General features: G+C 48.8%; 1 protein-coding gene and 2 long non-coding RNA genes across 20 annotated transcripts in view; 2 read left to right on the top strand and 1 right to left on the bottom strand.

Annotated features, from left to right (window-relative positions):
- The window catches only part of Ttll6 (tubulin tyrosine ligase like 6), a 45,531-nt gene that overhangs the window by 15,398 nt on the left and 10,045 nt on the right, over positions 1–20,088 (bottom strand). For 11 of the 18 annotated variants that reach the window (XR_015630418.1, XR_015630420.1, XR_015630419.1 and 8 more), the window contains exons 2-11: positions 19,964–20,088; positions 18,998–19,038; positions 18,312–18,430; positions 18,037–18,167; positions 14,620–14,776; positions 13,709–13,852; positions 13,188–13,273; positions 8,143–8,368; positions 6,133–6,308; positions 778–966 (exon numbers count right to left, since the gene is read on the bottom strand). The exon at positions 19,964–20,088 is cut by the window's right edge and continues 94 nt beyond it. Coding sequence is in view for 11 of the 18 variants with exons in the window: in XM_087570747.1 (XP_087426873.1) it covers positions 778–966; positions 6,133–6,308; positions 8,143–8,368; positions 13,188–13,273; positions 13,709–13,852; positions 14,620–14,776; positions 18,037–18,167; positions 18,312–18,332 (1,130 nt within the window). In the remaining 7 variants the exon portion in view is untranslated. 18 annotated transcript variants of the gene reach the window in all.
- Positions 6,133–9,577, top strand: LOC148003080 (uncharacterized). Its single transcript, XR_015632032.1, has 2 exons — positions 6,133–6,385; positions 7,420–9,577. It is a non-coding gene; the product is annotated as an uncharacterized LOC148003080 (long non-coding RNA).
- LOC148003079 (uncharacterized) overlaps positions 19,859–20,088 on the top strand; it is a 4,476-nt gene continuing 4,246 nt past the window's right edge. Inside the window, exon 1 of the long non-coding RNA XR_015632031.1 lies at positions 19,859–20,088. This exon is cut by the window's right edge and continues 469 nt beyond it. This is a non-coding gene — a long non-coding RNA (uncharacterized LOC148003079).

The following is a 20,088-nucleotide window of genomic DNA, read 5'->3' as shown; positions in this document are numbered from 1 at the left end:
AGGGATCGGATGGATTCCTCTGAAGGAACTGTATGCATAGCCATACAAGCAGGCAAAACACCTATATATGGCAAATAAACAGTAAAAAGAAGATGGGACTGGAGGATGGAGCGAGGCAATCAAGTGACCGAAGGCCAAGGAGCAGAGTAGATGAAATAGCGCCATCTTCCAGCCATCCCCAGTTCGGGAACAGTAAAGGGGGCTACTTCTCACACCACTGTACCCTCGTCACTTCCCCCTTCTCTGGAAAGAGGAACTGGATAGGGGGCCAAAGCAAGGGGCTCCCATGTTGGCCCACTTTATTTGCCGGGCTCTCTGACCAGTGAACCCTGGGACTGGACCAAAGGCAGTGCACCAGATGAAATCGCTTGGTCTCGGGGGTCAGGAGACAGGGTAGTTCTAAGTCCTTGGGTGCCATCTTGATATCTGACCTCCTCTATCTCTGACTTCCCCTCTCATAACTGCGGTGCTTGGTTAGGACTGGACCTAAGTGGATGGCTCTCTTTGCGTCCTTGGATTCCATATAGCCTGGATTCATAACACACTTCCGAGGCAGTGGTGGGCTGGGCCGTTTGTCTCAGAGATGAACTTTTAAAACAGCAGTTGTTCTTATTTAGTGACTCGATGTGCTAGGGGATCTCCCAGTTCCATCCCCTGAATGCTCCTCTGTCAACTGCAAGGTTGGGAATTGGGACACAGAAGTTCTCCCTGCTATCTTGGGCCACCCAGAGGAGAAGAACACCCTGTTCACCTCAGCCCTAGAGGAAGCCTTCCTACCTTGCATACAGCTCCCGGGCTCTGGAAGCAACAGTGTTCTGGAAAAGGGAGCTATTGTCTTGGAAAAATTTTTCATACTTCTCCAAATTCTGACCAGGGTAGATGAGCCGGAAGCCGCCACAGTTTTTCTTTTCATATTCCTCTGTTTTCTGTAACCTCACTGCCTGGAAGCCCTTGACTTCCTCCATCCTGTTGGAAAACAGAATGCAGGGCTACAGTTGTGTTTTCTTGAAAGGGACATGCGTAGGCTGGCTGCCATCTAGGGCCCTGTACAGAATAGTGGTTCATCGGTGTTCATTAAATAAAAGCAAGAATGTTTCTGGAAGAGGGTTCTAGCACTCCTGGGATAGTCAGTTTCACAATGCTCAACAGAGCTGGTTACAAGGGTCTGACAGCTCAACCAATTTCTCTCCCTTTATGAGTAAAACCCATTTCCCCCTCAGCTTAGTCTGACCAGGCAGGCTGTCGCCGCCTTCCCATTCTCTGGAGAGAAGAAGCTCGTATTTTGCTACAATTGAAGCCTTCTTGGGTGGACTTACTGAGCCTTTATGAGCTGAGGTGACCTCATGCAGGTCCCACCCCCTCCCCAGAAAGGAGAGATCAGGTAGGGTCGCAAGAGAAGCTTCCTATACAGCAGGGACACCGAGAGCCACTGAGCTGTCGCACCAACTACCACAAGAGAGGCCTTCGATGTGACAGCTGAGGTATGAGAAACAGCAGCATAGCACGAGGCCTTCTGGAGTCCAGGCGGAAGTAGCCTGGGCTGTAGCATTTAGAGATGCCACCAGCCAGCCGAGCTTATCCACGGCAGTTTCCGGTCAGGAGTCCTGGTGTCTTTGGCTTCTGGGTCAGGGCCACACTCGTCACACAGAGTAGGCATGACATGAAGAGGGGAAGTGAGGTGCCATTGAGCGTGCCTGTGGTGTTACCTTAGGGACTCGTAAAACTTGGTGGGATCTGAAAAGCAGCAAAGGCACCACCTGGACCAGGTTCAGGGTCTCCTGACAGCAGAAGCAGGAGAAAGATCTCGTTCTAGGGCAAATGGTGGGGAGGGAGGTGTCAGCACAGAACAGGGCAGAGGTGGCAAAGCTTTTGTCTATTTGTTTGTGGGGTTTTTGTTTGTTTGTTTGTTTGTTTGTTTTGGGGGGACAGGATTTCTCTGTGTAGCCTTGGGCTATCCTGGAACTCACTCTGTAGACCAGGCTGGCCTCGAATTCAGAGAGATCCACCTGCCTCTGCCTCTGCCTCTGCCTCCTGAGTGCTGGAATGAGAGGCATGCACCACCACTCCACTGTTTTTGTTTCTTAGACTGGTAATTTCTAAATCCTCATGTTATATTAATCGATTTATTTCATATAATTATGTGTATACATCTTAATCTCCAGTTTCCAGGAACAAAGAAACAGTCTTAATGAAATTGTTCGAGTTGATAAATTCTTGTTGCAGGGTATGTGATCACGCTGTGAACCCCAAGATTGTGTTATTTACTGAAAATACCCATTTCTAGTGTGGTGTGGCTTAGTCCTTAGCACACACCTTTAATACCGCTGACTGGAATACAGACACATCCTTAGTACACACCTTTAATCCCAACAATGAAGGTGAAAGTTGTTTGTAGAAGGAAGCACCCATGTTTGAAAGTGATGTTTGTGGAGTGGGTATGGGGACAGGAATGGAAGGTTCAGGATCAGGAGTGGGTTCAGGACAGGAGAGATTGCTAGAAAATGAATGGAAATCTGCAACTGACAGGGGTGAGAAAATAAGGGACATCTCCAGGACAAGTGAAGAGACCTGGGATAAGAGAGGCACCCAAGAATCAATGGGGGGTGGGACTTTAGCTGTGACTCATAAGACTGAAGATATAAAACCTGAAGAGGCCACCTCCTGTAGCCAGGCAGAACCCCTGGTGGAGCGAGAGAGACACCAACCCACCCACAAAACTTTCAACCCAAAATTTATTCTGTCTATAAGAAATGTAGGCATAGGGAAGGGAGCAGAGACTGAGGGAATGGCTAATCAACAACCAGCCCAACTTGAGACCCATCCCATGGGCAAGCACCAACCCTGCCACTATTAGTGAAATACTGTTATGTTTGCAGACAGGAGCATGTGGTCCTCTAAGAAGCTCCCACCAGCAGCTGACTCAAACAGATACAGACACCCACAGCCAAACAGTAGATGGAGCTGAGGACTCTTATTGGAAGAAAAGGAGGAAGGATTGTGGGCCCTAAAGAGGATAGGAACTCCACAGAAGGCCAATAGAGTCAACTAACCTGGACTCTTGGGGCTCTCAGAGTCTGAACCACCAACCAAAGAGCACACACCCTAGCCTTGCTGCATGTATGTAGCAGGTGGACAGCTTGGTCTTCAAATGGGGACCTATCTCGCAAGCTGTTACCTGTACATGGGATATGTCCTGTTAACTGGGCTGCCTTGTCTGGCCTCAGTGGGAGAGGGAGCACCTATCCTTGCAGAGACTTGAAGTGCTAGGGTGGGGGAATACCAAGGGGGGGGGGTCCCCCTGCTCAGAGGAGAAGGGTAGGAGAGATTGGGGAAGGATTGTGTGTGGTGGGGGGTTGGGATAACCGGAAGGGGGCAGTGAAAGGGATGTAAAGTGAATGAGTAAAAAATAAAATAAAAATTTTTAAAAAGGAAAGTGACATCTAATTGAGTGGCAGTCAAAGTGATGAACCAGAGAAAGATCTGACAGATTAGGATATGCCCAACTCTCACAAGAAGAGAGAGGAAAGGGAAGCTACTTAAGACAGAACTTAAGAAAGAGCAGCACAAGGGGTTGGGGATTTAGCTCAGTGGTAGAGCACTTGCCTAGAAAGCGCAAGGCCCTGGGTTTGGTCCCCAGCTCTGAAAAAAAAAAAAAAAAGAAAGAGCAGCACAGTGGATAGGAAAGAAGCTGTTTTACCAAGGGAGTTTCACAGAGACAGGTAGCAGACAGAGAACAAACTAGACACAGTGAAGACAGAATGAGTCAGAGAAGGAGAAAGAACCAGAAGACTACAACAGATTGCTAGTTAGTTGAGGTCAGCAGAGCAATTCAGGAGAAACTGAGAAGAGCCAGATTGACTCAGTCAGCTTGGAGAGGAGTTTGAGGCAGAAGAGCTGAGTTGAGCATCCAGAGTTCAGAAAGAGCTAGAAAGGGTGAGTTTATGCAACAGTCTCAGAGGCTTAAGCCATTCCAGGCCTAGATCAGATTGTATGGAGTCTAGAAGCTTCCAGGTCTGGGCCTAGGTTAGCAGCTGGAGGCAGTAAAGTTCCTAGGTTACAATTAGAGCAGGAAAAGAAAGATACTGTTGCAAATTCTCCATCACAGACTAACTTTCTTTTTTTTTTAAGATTTATTTATTTTATGTATGTGACTACACTTTTGCTGTCATGAGACACACCAGAAAAGGGCATCAGATCATTCTATAGATGGTTGTGAGCCACCATGTGGTTGCTGGGACTTGAACTCAGGACCTCTGGAAGAGCAGCCAGTGCTCTTAACCTCTGTGCCATCTCTCCAGCCCACAGACTAACTTTCTACACAGGATTATTGTTTCTTAGCAATAGGACCCAGTGATATGCATCTGGAATCCCAGGACTTTCGAAGCTGAGTCAGCCTGAGGGTTGCAAGTTCTATGGGAGTCTGAGGTACACTAGATGCTATCTTGAAAACAAAACAAAACAAAACAAAAAAACCCAAGAAAAACAAACAAAAGAATGCATCAAAAGCAAGCAAACAAACAAAAAGATTAAATAAAAAAAAAAGCAAGGGCTGGGGGCTGGAGAGAGGGTTCTAGAGCCTGAGGACCTCCATCAGACCCCAGTATTCTCCTAAAAAGCTGGGTATAGTCATGCATGTCTAACCATGCACACACATCAGCCTATAACCAGAATGCTGACCAATAGTCTGGCTTCAGAGTCAATGAGGGACCCTGTCTCAAAGGAATGAGGTAAAGAGTGACAGAATACCTGATGCCTTCCTCTGCACATGTGCACACACAAGTATGCACAGACTCCCCCCTCACATGTGCTAAAACACACACACACACACACACACACACACTACTACTACTACTACTACTACTACTACTACTACTACTACTACTACAGAGATGCTGTCTCAAAACACACAAAACTACAACTCTCTCTCTCTCTCTCTCTCTCTCTCTCTCTCTCTCTCTCTCTGTGTGTGTGTGTGTGTGTGTGTGTGTGTGTGTGTGTGTGTGTGTGTGTGTGTGTATCCTATCTTTCTCCCAGGACCTTAGGCTTGCTAGCCAAATGCTTTAATAATAAAATGTTGTTAGGAATTTTTTTTTACATTTATTTAGTATGTATCTATGCATATGCACATACACACTAAAGAAGGTACATGGAGGTCAAAGGACAGGTTGTAGAAGTTGATTCCCTCCTGTCAAGTCACCCCCGGTTTTGCCCTTATCTTCCCATTGGGGTTCAATGTCAGCAGGAGCGGGAATCCAGTTGGAGAGGAAAAGAGAAAATTTGTGAGCCTGGAGGGCCTCTGGGCAGATGCCAGACATCATCTTTCAGCGTGCCTGGCACACGCCTGGTGTTAAAGTGAACCGAGTCACCGTGGAACATTAGAAAATCACCAGGCAGAGTATCTACGTGGCGAAGGGAGCTGAGTCATCAGAAATGGAATCTAGGAATGGAATCCAGACCATCTGTCTGACTGATGTCAAATGCCTTTTTTTGTTTGTTTGTTTTGTTTTGGGACAAGGTTTTTCTGTGTAGCCCCAGCTATCCTGGAACTCTCTCTATAGACTAGGCTGGCCTTGAACTCACAGAGATCCACCTGTCTTGCACCACCACGCCCAGCTACTGAGTGCCTTTACCTACTGAGCCACTCACTGGCCCAACAGTCGAGGGCCTTAACAATCTCTAACAGGGCTGGAGAGATGGCTCAGTGGTTGGGAGCACCGACTGCTCTTCCTGAGGTCCTGAGTTCAAATCCCAGCAACCACATGGTGGCTCACAACCATCTGTGATGAGATCTGATGCCCTCTTCTGGTGTGTCTGAAGGCACAGTGTACTCATACAATAAAATAAAATCTTAAAAAATAAATTTATTAAAAAAAAAAAAACAAAAAAAACAATCTCTAACAAACTGAGGTGCCAGGTACCAGGTACGGCCTCATGGGAATGATGTCAGTCAGTCCCCTAATATCTTACATACACATAGTTCCACCTCACAAGAGACCCCCAAGCCTCCAGGAAGTGACAAGAGGGCCACAGAACTGGCAGACTTTAGTCCCAGCTAGGGCCAGGACAGGCGGTCTTAACTGAGGGCCGGGCAGGATGAGAACGGGCTGCCTGGGGCCAGAGGCCCTGCTCTACCTGATCTCCCGGTTTGGACACTGCTGCAGGAACCGTCCCCGCTGTCTTTCCTCCTCCAAGACTTTCTTTTTGTCACAGCTCCCCAGGTTGACGAGGACTAACGCATCATAGAGCAGGCTGTCTTTCACCTCTTTATCCAACTTGGAGTCAGTGGAAAAGCTTGGAGAATGGTTGACCTGTGAAGAGAAGACATCGGTTGGGGATGGGGCTGAACGGTGTGAAAGCAGAGATGAAGCCAAGACTCCACCTCCAGGTATGGCCAAGGCCGGCCTCACCGCCTTGGCTGTGTTCGTGGGACAGAGCTAAGAAAGGTCTAGCCTGGAGCCACTGTGAGGAAAACAGGGAAGGCAGGAAGTAGAGTTCCCTCTGGGGTAACCAGGCAGGATTTTGTTTGTTTTTGAGACAGGGTCTCTCTATGTAGCCTTAGCTAGCTAGCCTGGACCTACGTAGACCAGGCTGAACTGGAACTCACAGTGATGCCCCTGCTTCAGCTCCCTGAGTGCTGGGATCAAAGGCTGCACCACCCTTTTTCCACAGCTCCTTATTTCAGTCCTTTCTCCTCTGGAAGCAAGAAGAGTTCCCTCTCTACAGGTCTTCAGTCTCATGGGTGGAGGCAGGGGTGTGTTCTCTCTCATATACTGTGCTCTACAAGTGATGGGAAGGAAGGCAGTAGTCTAAAGCCACAGGTTTAACCAGACATAAGTAGCTCATGCCTGTAAATCCCCCTCAGGAGGCTGAGGCAAAAGAATTACCAAAAGTTTGGGGCTAAAATATAGTAAGTTGGTGTTGGGGATTTAGCTCAGTGGTAGAGTGCTTGCCTAACAAGCGCAAGGCCCTGGGTTCGGTCCCCAGCTCCAAAAAAAAAAAAAAAAAAAAAAGAAAGAAAAAAAAAAAAAGAAAAAAGAAAAAAAATATAGTAAGTTACAAAATAGTTTGTGCTATAAAGCAGCACCCTATTTCAAATAAACAAGCCAAAGGGAAAAAAGTAGGAAAAACATAAGGTTGGGAGGAATGGGGAAAGGAAGGAGCGGTGAAGAGAAGAAGAGAGAGGAGGAGGGGAGAAGAGAGGGAAAATAGGAAAGAACACCAGATCCCAGCCCTTGGGAGGCAAAAGCAGGTGGAGCTCTGTGAGCTCGAGTCCAGTCTGGGCTACAGAGTGAGTTTCCGGTCAGATAAGGCTACTTGTAAGGAATGGGGTGAGCAAAGGGGACTAGGGGTGAAAAAAGAAAATACAGAGGGAAACACAGAGACCAATTCAAAGTTTGGAAGCAGAGTGATTCTTTCTAGAAGCCAATCAGGACTAACGGAGAGACAGAAGAGGGCAGCTAGAAGATCAGTTCCCGCCCCAAGAAGAATCTGTATTGTGCAGTGTGACATCTGTGGAGTGCCAGCAGCTTCTGGAACTTGCACTGACACCTTACTCCGTCCTTGGATGGGAGCTCCAAACAATGCCACCCTTCACCAGCCTGAGAATAAGGGTTGGGTGTGAGGGAGGGAAGAACCCCAGAATTCTACATCCTTGTCCCTCCGAGCACGTTGAATGGCGGCTTAAGAAAGCTATGGAATCTAATCAGGAAGTGAATCGCTCAGAAATCTCTTCCTCTTCCTACCAGGGCAAGGGATTGCGCTTCCCCACTCTGACCACAGAATTGCCTGTACTGGTGTTTGCAACTGGGTAGCTCAGGCAAGGCTGCTCCCATTTGAAACCAATCACCGGCAACCAAGTTTTAAGGAGGAACAGCCTCCCTGTGGGAAACACAGGAAGCAGAGCGATCTTTAGAATCTGCCTCAGAGTAGTGGCCTGGTTGGACCTCAGGAGGGCACAATTCCCAGCCGTCTACCCCCCTCTGGTGGCCATTTCTCAGCTAAGCGTAACACCCCATGGACGTCAAGCACCATGAAACGGAAGTGGCAGAAGTCAATTGAACTAATCCAGGTGAACCAGGAAGGCAGAGTCTCCAAAGCTGTCTGATCCCAAAACTCGGCAGTTTATGTCCCCAACATCCCTACCTCCAACAGCCAGGGTTTCAGTTTTCGGTCCAACAAGATGTCAAAGCCCAGGATTTCAAAGCAGGCGCTGTTGAGCGTGTGGCTGGGGAAGCAGGTGTGGTAGTTGTGCTTGATGACTGGGTGAGCTGATATGAGAGTCTTGATGATGACGTCCTCAATGGCCCTCCAGATCTGCTCCACATCGTAGCCGTGGGTCTTCATGTATGAGTTGAAGGTGGAGAGTTTCCTGAAGGGGGACACAGAACATGAGGGAGGGGAACCGATCTAACGGGAACCGATCTAACGGACAAGGTCATGGAATGATGAAAGTCAGGAACTTCTGGAGATGATTAGGCAGACTGGAGGTGGGGGGCAGAGAACACCCAGAAGCCAGAGTGACCCCAAGGCTGGATCAGAATGGAGGTGCTCACGTAGGAGTCACAGGCCCAGACTCCCCAGGCCCCTCCAGAATATCGGGGTACACAGCCTGAGAACTTTCTAAGAAACATCTGTGGGCTGAAGAAAGAGTTGTCTGGGTATTGGTTGGAGAGCAGCAAAAATGAATGTGCATACACAGAGACAGACAGTCTCTCTCCCCTCTCTCTCTTTCTCTCTCTTTCTCTTCTCTCTCTCTTTCTCTCCCCCCCTCTCTCTCTCTCTGTCTCTCTCTCCTCTCTCTTTCTTTCTCTCTCCCTTTCTCTTTCTCCTCTCTCTTTCTCTCCCTCTCTCTTTCTCTCCCTCTCTCTCTCCCCCTCTTTCTCTCTCCTCTCTCTTTTCTCTCTCTCTCCTCTCTCTCTTGATCCTCTCTCTATGTCTCTGTGTCTTTGTTTCTCTCCTCTTTCTCTTCCTCTCTCTGTGTCTCTGTTTCTGTCTGTCTCCCTCTGTGTTTCTGTGTCTCTGTGCTTCTATCTGTCTCTGTCTCTCTGTGTTTCTGTCTGTCTCTCTGTGCTTCTGTCTGTGTCTCTGTGTTTCTGTCTGTCTCTGTCTCTGTCTCTCTCTCCTCACATTACTGGTTTGCTTCAGCAGCCATGGTTTCTCAGCCTTTGGTGACCTTTTGAAGCAAGTAGAGAGCCTTTGAAGAACAATGACACTTTGGTTACACTTCAGTCACTTGAGATTCTAGGAAACCTAAAACAAAGTCCTGCTTTGGGGGCTGTCTGCAGAGAACATCAGGCCCACCGTATTTCCACAGAGAGGTACCAGCTGTCCCAAGCAAACTGTACTGTCCCCAATTTAAACGTAAAGCCCCACATTCCAGGAAACCTCTGTCTTGGGAAGTCTTAGGTGCCTGGCCACCCTGTCGGAGAGAGTCACCTGCTCTGCCTGATGACCAGAGTTTGATCTCCAGCATCCACACACAGGAAGAACTGACTCCTGCAGGTTTTCCTCTGACCTCCACATGTGCAGTGTGGTACCATGGCATGTACCCCCTCCCCCAAATAAATATAAAAGTACATTTTGGGTTGTTTCTGTTTTTGAAGACAGGTTCCTCTGTGTAGCCCTGTCTGTCCTGGAACTCGCTCTGTAGGCCAGGCTGGTGTCAAACTCAGAGATCCACCTGCCTCTGGCTTCTGAGTGCTGGGATTAAGTGAATCACTGATGCCCGGCTTTAAAAATTATTTTTAAAAAGTCATTGCGGGGCTGGAGAGATGGCTCAGTGGTTAAGAGCACTGACTGCTCTTCCAGAGGTCCTGAGTTCAAATCCCAGCAACCACATGGTGGCTCACAACCATCTGTAATGGGACCCGAAGCCCTCTTCTGGTGTGTCTGAAGACAGCTACAGTGTACTGATACACTAAATAAATAAATAAATAAATAAATAAATAAATAAAAGTCATTGCACTGGGCTCCCATGAAGGGTCAAAAAGGAAGGAGCTGGAGAGCCAGCCAAGGGGCTTGTGGGAAGGGACTGCCTGCCAAATGATCGACCTCTGTGCCACTGCCACCTGTCACAGGACACCTGAAGCCATAGGAATACATGTGAAGCACCCAGGATGTGTCTAGAGAAGGACAGGCAAGCAAGGGCCTCTCATCACAAAGGGCATTTCTCTGCCCACCTTTGTCAGGTTGAACCGTTTTGCATAAATGGATTTTCCAGATTGTTGAAAGCTAAGCCTTTCTAGTGAAAAAAAAAAAAAACAACTTTAATTTGCCTAATTGGGAAATAAAGTTCTCTGGACTAGATTACACATTTCCCTAATTTCCTATAACACGTGTTACAAAACACAACATAACCCTTTCTGATGACTCAGCTCCCTTCGCCACGTAGATACTCTGCCTGGTGATTTTCTAATGTTCCACGGTGACTCAGTTCACTTTAACACCAGGCGTGTGCCAGGCACGCTGAAAGATGATGTCTGGCGTCTGCCCAGAGGCCCTCCAGGCTCACAAATTTTCTCTCTTTTCCTCTCCAACTGGATTCCCGCTCCTGCTGACATTGAACCCCAATGGGAAGATAAGGGCAAAACCGGGGGTGACTTGACCTCAGTTGTCAACTTCGAGGAGGCAGATAGTTAGCATGAGAAAACTGTCTTATGTCTCAGCAGATGGGGGCTCTCAAACAGGGAAGCAGGCAGAAAGAAAGGAAGGGAAGGGAAAGGGGCAATTTGGGAAGCACTAGAGGCCAGGACATATTGTGGGATGAGTATGCTCCTCTAAGCTCAAGTGTTAGAAACTTGGCCCCCAGTGCTGTAGTGACGGGAGACCCGACCTCTGGGAGGGCTCTGCCCTCTTAAGTGGATTAATCTTTGCATGGCTGAAAGGGTTGTGGGTGTGGCTCTGTTATAAAACGTCTCTGGCACGATTGCAGAGCTGAGAAGAGATGGGTCTCTAGGGGACAGAGGCTGAGCCAGGAGAGGACCGAGTGGAGCCCCTGGAGGCAGATGGCTGCTCCGATGGAGAGGGGCCCAGAGAAGAGGGAGATGTCATAGCAGGGAAAGCACAGAGGCTGGGTGTTATTTGAGGGTCTGTAAGGGGTACAGGCTCTAGGCTAGAACACTTGTTTAGCGTGTGTAATTCTACTGCCAGAGAGGGGAAAATATTACCAGAAGTGTCTACATTTTATTTTGGTCTGGCTGTCCCCACAACACCCTGTCCATCACAGCCTGAGGGCCTGAGGCCTAGTATGGTTTCAATGTTTCTGAGCGCTCCCGAGTGCTAGGACCCAGTACCACAGTATGTTACCCACACCACAATGCCTGCCGATGAGATCATTTCTCATAAATGAAGGCAAATAAAGGCCCTAGGACTAAAGAAAACTAAGAGTGACAACACTAGGCTGCAGCATAGGCCATCTGAGTCTCACAGGGACCCGGCAGGACGAGGCGGGTCCGATCATTGGCTGCATCCTAAAACCCAGGAATGGAGGCTCAAAGCAACTTGTGGAGGCTTACTCAGTGGACAAATATCAAAGAGGGCGTGACATGCAAGGCCTCCCCAACCACGGATGCTGAACCAGTGCAGGATCTGTGGCAACCACAGTCCGGGTAGGAAGAAGAAGTACCAAGAGTTTCAGACAACATGGGACTGGTGTCCTCTAAAAAGGGCGGGGGCGCTGAAGTTGAGCATGGCAGTGTACACCTGTAATCTTAGCACTTAAGGAGGAGTGGGAATTTGAGGCTACCCTGGGCTACAAAGTGAGTTCTAGGCCAGTCTTAGCTACAAGACTTATTTCTAAAACACTTGGGGAAGTAAAGGCAGAAGATCAGGAGGTAAAGCATCTTCCACTATAACCAAGCTTGAGGCCAGCTCTAGTGTACAACACATACACGCACTCATACAAATACACACATGTACACACATATAACAAACACACATACATACATACACACATACACATACATGCGCACACATTTACACAGAACTCACAAACATGTACACACATGTACACACGCTAAATATATACATACATATATACACACATACATAAACATGCACACACAACTACACACATGTATACACACAACACATACATACAAACACATGTACACACACCATACACACAGTATACACACAAATATGCACATACAAATACATGTATACACACTATTACACATATACATGCACATAACATACACACATGTACACACACACATGCACACATACAACCCCCAGCCATATGTATATATGTGTATATATATACACACACACACACGTGTGCATGCACACATATATCCCCTCCTTCCAAGGAAGCTGTACTAATAATAGTCCATGTACTAAAATGCCCCGTGCCTCCCTGACCCTCAAGTCCCGTGAGGCTGGCACAGTGGACATAGCTTTTCAACCCAACTGTATCACTCAGAGATATGTGACTTTGGGCAACTTAACCCTTCTCCGAGACTCAGTTTCCTCATCTGGGAAACAATAATGGAGCTAAGATCACTCTCCAGCCGAGTTCCTGGGTGCTCTGCCTTGGCCACAGTGTGGTGGGGAAACTTCAACAATAAGTCCTCAGGCACTGGCTCTCTGCCCTAACACCCAGAGGCTCCCTTTGCCCCTCTCTGCCCAGCCACACACACACTTCTTGGTCTACCTTCCTCTCAAATGCAAGCTGATGAATCGGTAACTTGAGTAGAGAAGCTGCTTGTGGGGGTCAAACCAAACCAAATCCCGCATTTTCCCCAATCTGACCGAAGGCTGACTAGCCAGGTGACTCCAGGGCATCGTGACACATCAGTTGAGAATCTGTGATGGAGCAACACCCCAGGGGAACTACAGACCAAGAATCCCAGCTGGCAAGTCCTCCTCGCTTGGCAGCCAAGCAGTCAATAAAGTCTGTTGATCTGGAAAGGTCCTGGAGGGCAACTGTAACAAGGTATGTTTTGGTGTGTGTATGTGTTCTGCTGGGGAAACCGTTCGTGTTTATCTCCCTCCTCCCAGCCTCCCAGGGTTTACAGCATGGCCTCCTTTTAATGATTAACAGTCCAGAGAGCTGACATGAAGAATCTGTTCTGGGCTGAGAGGCAAAGCAGGCTTTGTGGAGATCATGTGACCCAAGATGGAAATACTGTCAGGGACTGAGTGGGTTTGGACGGAATCCTGGGAGATGAGCGAAGCGGCCCTCTTACCTCTTGCTGCCAGAATGCGCATCTTGAATGAAGTTGGAACTGTGCTTATTGATAGAATAATTGGTCAGGTGCATACAGATCTCATCCTGGAGAAAGAGACACAAGACCATAGGTCAGGCTGAAGCAAGGGCCTTCTGGGTCCTTTCCCTCCATGCACCCTGCACTGCCCACATCCACTCCCATAGGCCCCGGGGGCAGGGGAAGGAATTTACAGGCATAAGCAAGGGGGCAAATGAGGAAAAAACAATATCCCATAGCCCAGAGTATGAGAGACTCAGGAAGACCTAGCCTCAAGTCCCAGATGCAACACTTCTTAGCTGAGTGAGGCTAGTCCAGTCCCCTATACTGTGCAGGTTTTAATGTCCTCTGGAAGGTGGCGACACTAATGCCTATCTCGGGGGGCTCCTGGGAGCACTGAGAAACCGCGTGGAATCTGGGCCACAGTCATCACTCATCTGATGCCAGTTCCCCGGAATCTGAGGATGTTATCATGAGGAGGAAGGGTGTCCCTTTCAGCTCACCAGGTTTTCTGTGTTGGGGTGAGAGTAAGAGGTAGTAGCAAAGCGAGCCAGTCCTTCATTGTACACAAAAACCCTGAGAGGGTCACAGGAGGTCACCAGCACATAAACCCGAAGGTCAAACTTGAACCCGTCGATGATGAAGGGCTGGGTGGGGAGAAGAGAAGTCACGAAAGCGTCAGAGGTGGCAGCCACGGGTGAAGAGGTCTAGCTCCTACCTTGTCCTCGGGGGAACTAGCCGCAGCATTGCCCAGTGGTGTAAAGAGTGGGCTTGCCCCAGGTGGGGAAGCAGGAGAAACAGATTTGGGCTTTAGGACCTGAGGGGTGACCTTGGGGTCCTCACTAGACCACACGGTGGCTAGAACTCCTGAGCTATGGAATGCTTCAAGCAATTCTCTCTAAGAGATGTCTCAGCGGAGATCAAAGCTACAGAGTCCTAGAATGGGGCACAAGTACCCAGGCCTACATCACTCCCAGCTGCCTTCTCAGAGAGTCTTCCTGCAATAGGCTCTCAGACATTTTGTCTTGGGGAGACCAGAGCTTCCCCGCCCCCCTCACCCACACTTCTAGAAGGACCCCTCCGTGCAGTGGGCTATATTCCCATGTGGTCTGTGACTCCCCAACCCCAGTCAGGGAGAAAAGCCGGCGACTACAAATGTCCCTAGATGACACCCCTCTCCTAAATGAGGCAAGGCCTCCTCAAACCAAGCTTTCATCCATTTGAGGGAGGGTCAGCCTGGTGAGGCCAGATCGGTGGTGAACTGTGCAAGGGTGAGGGATATTGTGACTTGGAAGGTTTGGGACTGACCACATCCAAGGCATGAGACAAGCTCATCTGCACCTCTGCCTTCCACTGACTTCATTTCGCACTCTGTCCCACAGAGCCCGAGGTCGCAATCATGGCGAGGAAGTACCTTTGAAATATAAAGCTGGCAGATCATATCCTCTCCTGGCTTGATTTCTTTCACCGACCGGGTAATGAATATGCCTCTCCCCTGGCAACCCGAGTCCGGCTTACAAATGTAAGTCTTATTTTTTCTTGTCCGGCTGTAAGTCTGCAAATCTCCCCAGCTGTCACAGCAGGGAGGGGACAAGACACACCTTTAGCTTGGGAACAATGACAAGGAAAACTAATCTTTATTTATTTTTATTTATTTTATGTGTATAGATGTTTCGTCTGTGTGTATGTCTGTGCACCATGTCTCTGCACCGTGTCTGTGACTGGTGCCAGAGAGGAGGCTGGAAGAGGGTGTCAGATCCCCTGGAACTGGAGTCACAGACAGCTGTGAGGTACCATATATATGGATGCTGGGAATCCATCCTGGGTCCTCTGGAAAACCAGTTAATGCTCTTAAATCCTCAACCATTATTTTTCTTTAGCCCTGGGAGGCTCCTTATGAAAAGAGAAGCTACCAACAAGGTCCTGGTGTTGACAGACACTCAGTGACCCAGCCATGCAGACATTAAGCTTTAAAGGAAATTCACCCTGGATCCAAACGTAGGCAGCACCACTTCTCTGCTTAAGATGCTTTATTGACTTCACTTCCTCTATCTCCATTACCTACACCATGTGAATAATGAAGGCTGTCTCATGCGTTCCTTCGTTACGTCATATAAATTGGCCAGTGAGGTGATGTGCCCCAGTTCGTTTGACTTGGATTTACCCATGAATTGAAGCTTTGCTCCCAGCTTAAGCCCTGACAATAGGACCACCTTCTTGTACTGGACTCGTGTCTGGACTCCAGTGCGACCTCCCTGTGATGCCTCCCCTTAAGCCAGGAGTCCAGGAAGGCAAACCGCACCCTTGGATGCCCTCTGAAGAAAGAGTGCTGAGGGATGGGGATGTAGGTCAGATGTAGGCCTAGCGTGTATGACGCGCTGGGTCTAATTTCCACAGCCACATAAACTGGGTGTAATTGCACAGGTCTGTAATCCTAGCGATGGGGAGGTGGAGGCAGGAGACCAACAGTTCAAGAACATCCTTATCTACATAGCAAATTTAAGGCTATCCTGGGCTACTTGATGCTATATCTAAAAGCATACCTGCAAAAAAAAAATGTACTTAGAAGAAGGAAACGGGATTAGAAGCTGAACGTGGTAGTGTGTACTCCTAACACATAGGAAACTGAAGCAAATGGACTGAGCGTTTGAGCTAGCCTTGGTTATATAGTAAGGTCTTCTCTCAAGAAATCAAGGGGCAGGAATAAAAACGCCTAATCTGTGGATTATAGGTGTTTCAGGCCTTGTTTTGTACTGTAATTTAAAGGAATCTTCTGTGCACTGAGGAAGTCAGAAAGTACAATGCTCTACAATGGCTGTGAAACCTGGAGGCTCCCGTTATCCGAACAGTGAGCATGCTTCCTTGTTCATCTATCTATGTATCTATGTATCTATGTATCTATGTATCTATGTATCTATGTATCTATGTATCTATCTATCTATCTATCTATCTATCTATCTATCTATCTATCTATTTATATTTTATGTGCATTGGTGTTTTTCCTGCATGTATATCTCTCTGTGAGGGCGTCAAATCCTGGGGTTATAGACAGTTGTGAGCCGCCATGTGGGTGCTGGGAATTGATCCCAAGTTCTCTTAGAAGAGCATCCAGTGCTCTTAACCACTGAGCCATCTCTCCAGCTCCCTTTAACGTACTTTTTTGTTTTAAAATTTAAGATGGGCTTTCTCTGTATAACTGCTCTGGCTGTCCTGGAACTCACTCTGTAGACCAAACTGGCCTCTAAATCACATTATATGCCTGCCTCTGCGCCTCTCTCTCTGCCTCTCTGCCTCTCTCTCTCTGCCTCTCTCTCTGCCTCTCTGCCTCTCTCTCTGCCTCTCTGCCTCTCTCTCTGCCTCTCTGCCTCTCTCTCTGCCTCTCTGCCTCTCTCTCTGCCTCTCTGCCTCTCTACCTCTCTGCCTCTCTCTCTGCCTCTCTGCCTCTCTCTCTGCCTCTCTGCCTCTCTCTCTGCCTCTCTCTCTGCCTCTCTCTCTGCCTCTCTCTCTGCCTCTCTCTCTGCCTCTCTGCCTCTCTCTCTGCCTCTCTGCCTCTCTCTCTGCCTCTCTCTCTGCCTCTCTGCCTCTCTCTCTGCCTCTCTCTCTGCCTCTCTGCCTCTCTCTCTGCCTCTCTGCCTCTCTGCCTCTCTCTCTGCCTCTCTGCCTCTCTGCCTCTCTGCCTCTCTCTCTGCCTCTCTGCCTCTCTGCCTCTCTGCCTCTCTCTCTGCCTCTCTGCCTCTCTGCCTCTCTGCCTCTCTGCCTCTCTGCCTCTCTCTCTGTCTCTCTGCCTCTCTGCCTCTCTGCCTCTCTGCCTCTCTCTCTGCCTCTCTGCCTCTGCCTCTGCCTCTGCCTCTGCCTCTGCCTCTGCCTCTGCCTCTGCCTCTGCCTCTGCCTCTGCCTCTGCCTCTGCCTCTGCCTCTGCCTCTGCCTCTGCCTCTGCCTCTGCCTCTGCCTCTGCCTCTGCCTCTGCCTCTGCCTCTCCAGTGCTGGGAGTAAAGGCGTGCCCCAGCACCACCCAGCTAACACAGGCTTCCTTTGAAGTTAATGCTAGCCCTGAAGATTGCTCCAGACACATCATGAAGAGTCTGCAAGCTCCAGGGCTCTTGATTTGGGGAAGACTTGGTGGAGAAGGGAGGATGAGATTCTTTGCAGTGTGAATATAATTTTTTTTAAAACATTGTTTTAGATGTTTACATTTTTTAGGTCTAGAAGTATATATGTGCACTGTGCCATGCTCGGAACTGTCTCTCCATCCATTTAAATATGACTCTGTCGGTGACACGTCACTGTCACCACCCTTTATTGTACCCTCATCGTACCCCTGGTCATGTGCATGCCATCTCTCTCTGTTTCCCTTGCAACTCTGGGCATGACCTAGAGAATTACACAAACTGGGAGGGGAGGTCTTCCTTTGGAAGGGAGGGTTGGTGGCTGTCCATGCCACTGAATGGGGCAGGCTAGGCAACCTTCTCTGTTCTTGTTCTGGGTGCCAACCACAACCTTGTTTTCTCCTTGAAAATTCAGAAACTACACAAGCAGGTGGTTGGAACAAGTTCAAATCCAGCAGCTTTCGGGGGCAGAGCAAACTTTCATCCTAACTGTGGGTCCAACCTCCAAGGCACCCAAGCCCCTACCTAATTGACAGCTCATTTTATAGGCAGGGCCTGTGTTTTCTCAACCTTGGACACACCCTTACCCTCTTTCTTCCTGAACAGTAGAGGGAAATTCAGAAGGTAGTATGGAAAGGGGTTGTGGCAGCTGGGAAATCAGGGCAAGAGAGAAAAAAAAAAATAACGATGGGAGGGGGGAGGGGCGGGCGTAGTCCGGTACTCACTCAGCAGGAAGACACCAGGTCCTGGGGAAGAAATGGAAGTCCTTAGGAAACAGCTTTAGCATGCGGCTCATATTCCGGGCCAGCAAGTCCTTGCGGCAGATCTCACTCATCCCAGGAAAATGATTGATTTTCTGCAAAGGGAGCCACAATTCATAAGCGATTCTGGCAGAATTGAAGCAGGGCTACGGGAGGGCCATGAGATCCTTTTTGAGAGCCAGCACTACAAACCAGGCCACCACTGGCCAGGTGCCACACGTCCAGGGTCGGGGACACACCTGATAGCTCTTCATTTCCATCACTCGCTCCAGCGACACTGAGTAGTCGGTCCAATAGAGAGTCCAGTCATCATTGTCACCCGCCTCTCGAAGGCCATATTGCTGGGCAGCCCTGCGCACTGTGAAGGAGTTGACGAGAAAAAATAAAAGGTCTGGTGAGGGACAGAAGCAGGAGAGCTCCCTTTCCTATGAACTCCCAGATCTCATATTGAAATTAGAGAGCTGGCTCCTTGGGACTGGAAGCCATCTTGCTCTATGTAGAGAGCAAAGAGTGTAGGGGAATGGATAGGTTATTGAAGGATACATCTGAGGCTATGTGGGGTGAATCTTAGACTCAACCTGGCTTCCCTTTCCCAGGGAAGAGCTCTCTGGCTTGTCTCCAAACATTAAACCCTAGATCAGTGAGATAAACTAGTACAGAGGCAGGGGCGGGGAGGGGGGTACATTTGACATAGTTGAGTCTTGAGCTAGCCTGAGCTACAGAGTGAAGCCCTGCCAACAAGTATGTACATAAATGAGCAAGACTTTAGGCTGTGGATGCCACGTGATTTTTAGAAGGAGATTTCCAGTTTCCTCTAACAGTTTATGGAGCCAGGAGAACCAAGCATTTGGAGACCCTGTTTATCAGCCTCAGGCATCCCCACCCTTCAGTCTTCATCACCGATCCCTTGAACACAGATGCTCACCGCTGTCATACCGGCAGTTGGATAGATTGATCACCAATCATCTGGAAAAGAGAAAAAGGCAGACAGCAAGACACAGACAGATACCCTGGCCAGAACACGGGGCTGGGATCAGACACACACGCCCCAGCTGCCACACTGAGCCAGGCCCTGCCCCCTCCCCATCACCAAGGACCCTGGCACAAAGGACACAGAGCAGTAGGAGCCCTCACAGTTCCGTCACTCCGTGGGCTACAATTACTTTTACTTGCTATTTCATGTTAGCATCATTGCCTCAACCCCCTTTTTTTAATTTTGTCAGTGATGGGACTTGAACCCAGGGCCTCCCACCTGAAACTGAGGCACCTGACACTAGGCTACATTCCTAGTGGTTCCTGTACTTATACACCACCAGCCCACTGGGGACGGGAATTTTAAAAAACACATACTTCTGACTAAAATATTGTCTCCTTCTTCTCCCCACTAAGGGAAGTTATTTAGAAGGCAGACAAGCTCTCCACAAGGCACAGCAGAGTGTTAACCCAGAACTGGAGTGCACAGGCTGCAACCACCGGGGCTGGCAAGTCACCATGGTCCTGTTCCACTGCAAGCATGTGAAATTCCCTAGACACACTCGAGCTTGCGCCTATGAAGGGAAATTTTTCTTGTTCCTTCAGCAAGGAGCTCCCTCTCCACCCAGTCTTTAAAATGCACTGCAAATACAAATGGAAGGGACAGTACAAGGTGTGATTCGAGGTCACACACACTATTATGGGATGCCATAAAACAGAACACTGAAAGTGCTGTGATCCAGACGGGACAAGCCCTGGTGTCCCCTTTTCCTCCCATCAGCCAAGGCCCTCATCTCCCTTCCCTCTTGCTCTTATCAACACTGACCACACACACACACACACACACACACACACACACACACACACACACCATGCACACACACACATGCCCCACAACTCCTCGTTTTTCAATACTAACCTTTTTTTCTTCCTCTTTTTCTTGCCATGCTGCTGGGCATTCTGAAGCCTCTTTTGTGTGTTCTCTCTCACAAAAGCCAGAGCGACCAATTTTTTTAGCTCCTCTAGATCTTCTGTGGAACTCTC

Source organism: Rattus norvegicus, chromosome 10, assembly GCF_021556685.1.
Source record: "Rattus norvegicus strain SHRSP/BbbUtx chromosome 10, alternate assembly SHRSP_T2T, whole genome shotgun sequence".
Taxonomy (NCBI): Eukaryota; Metazoa; Chordata; class Mammalia; order Rodentia; family Muridae; genus Rattus; species Rattus norvegicus.
This window is presented reverse-complemented; position numbering and strand designations above follow the sequence as displayed.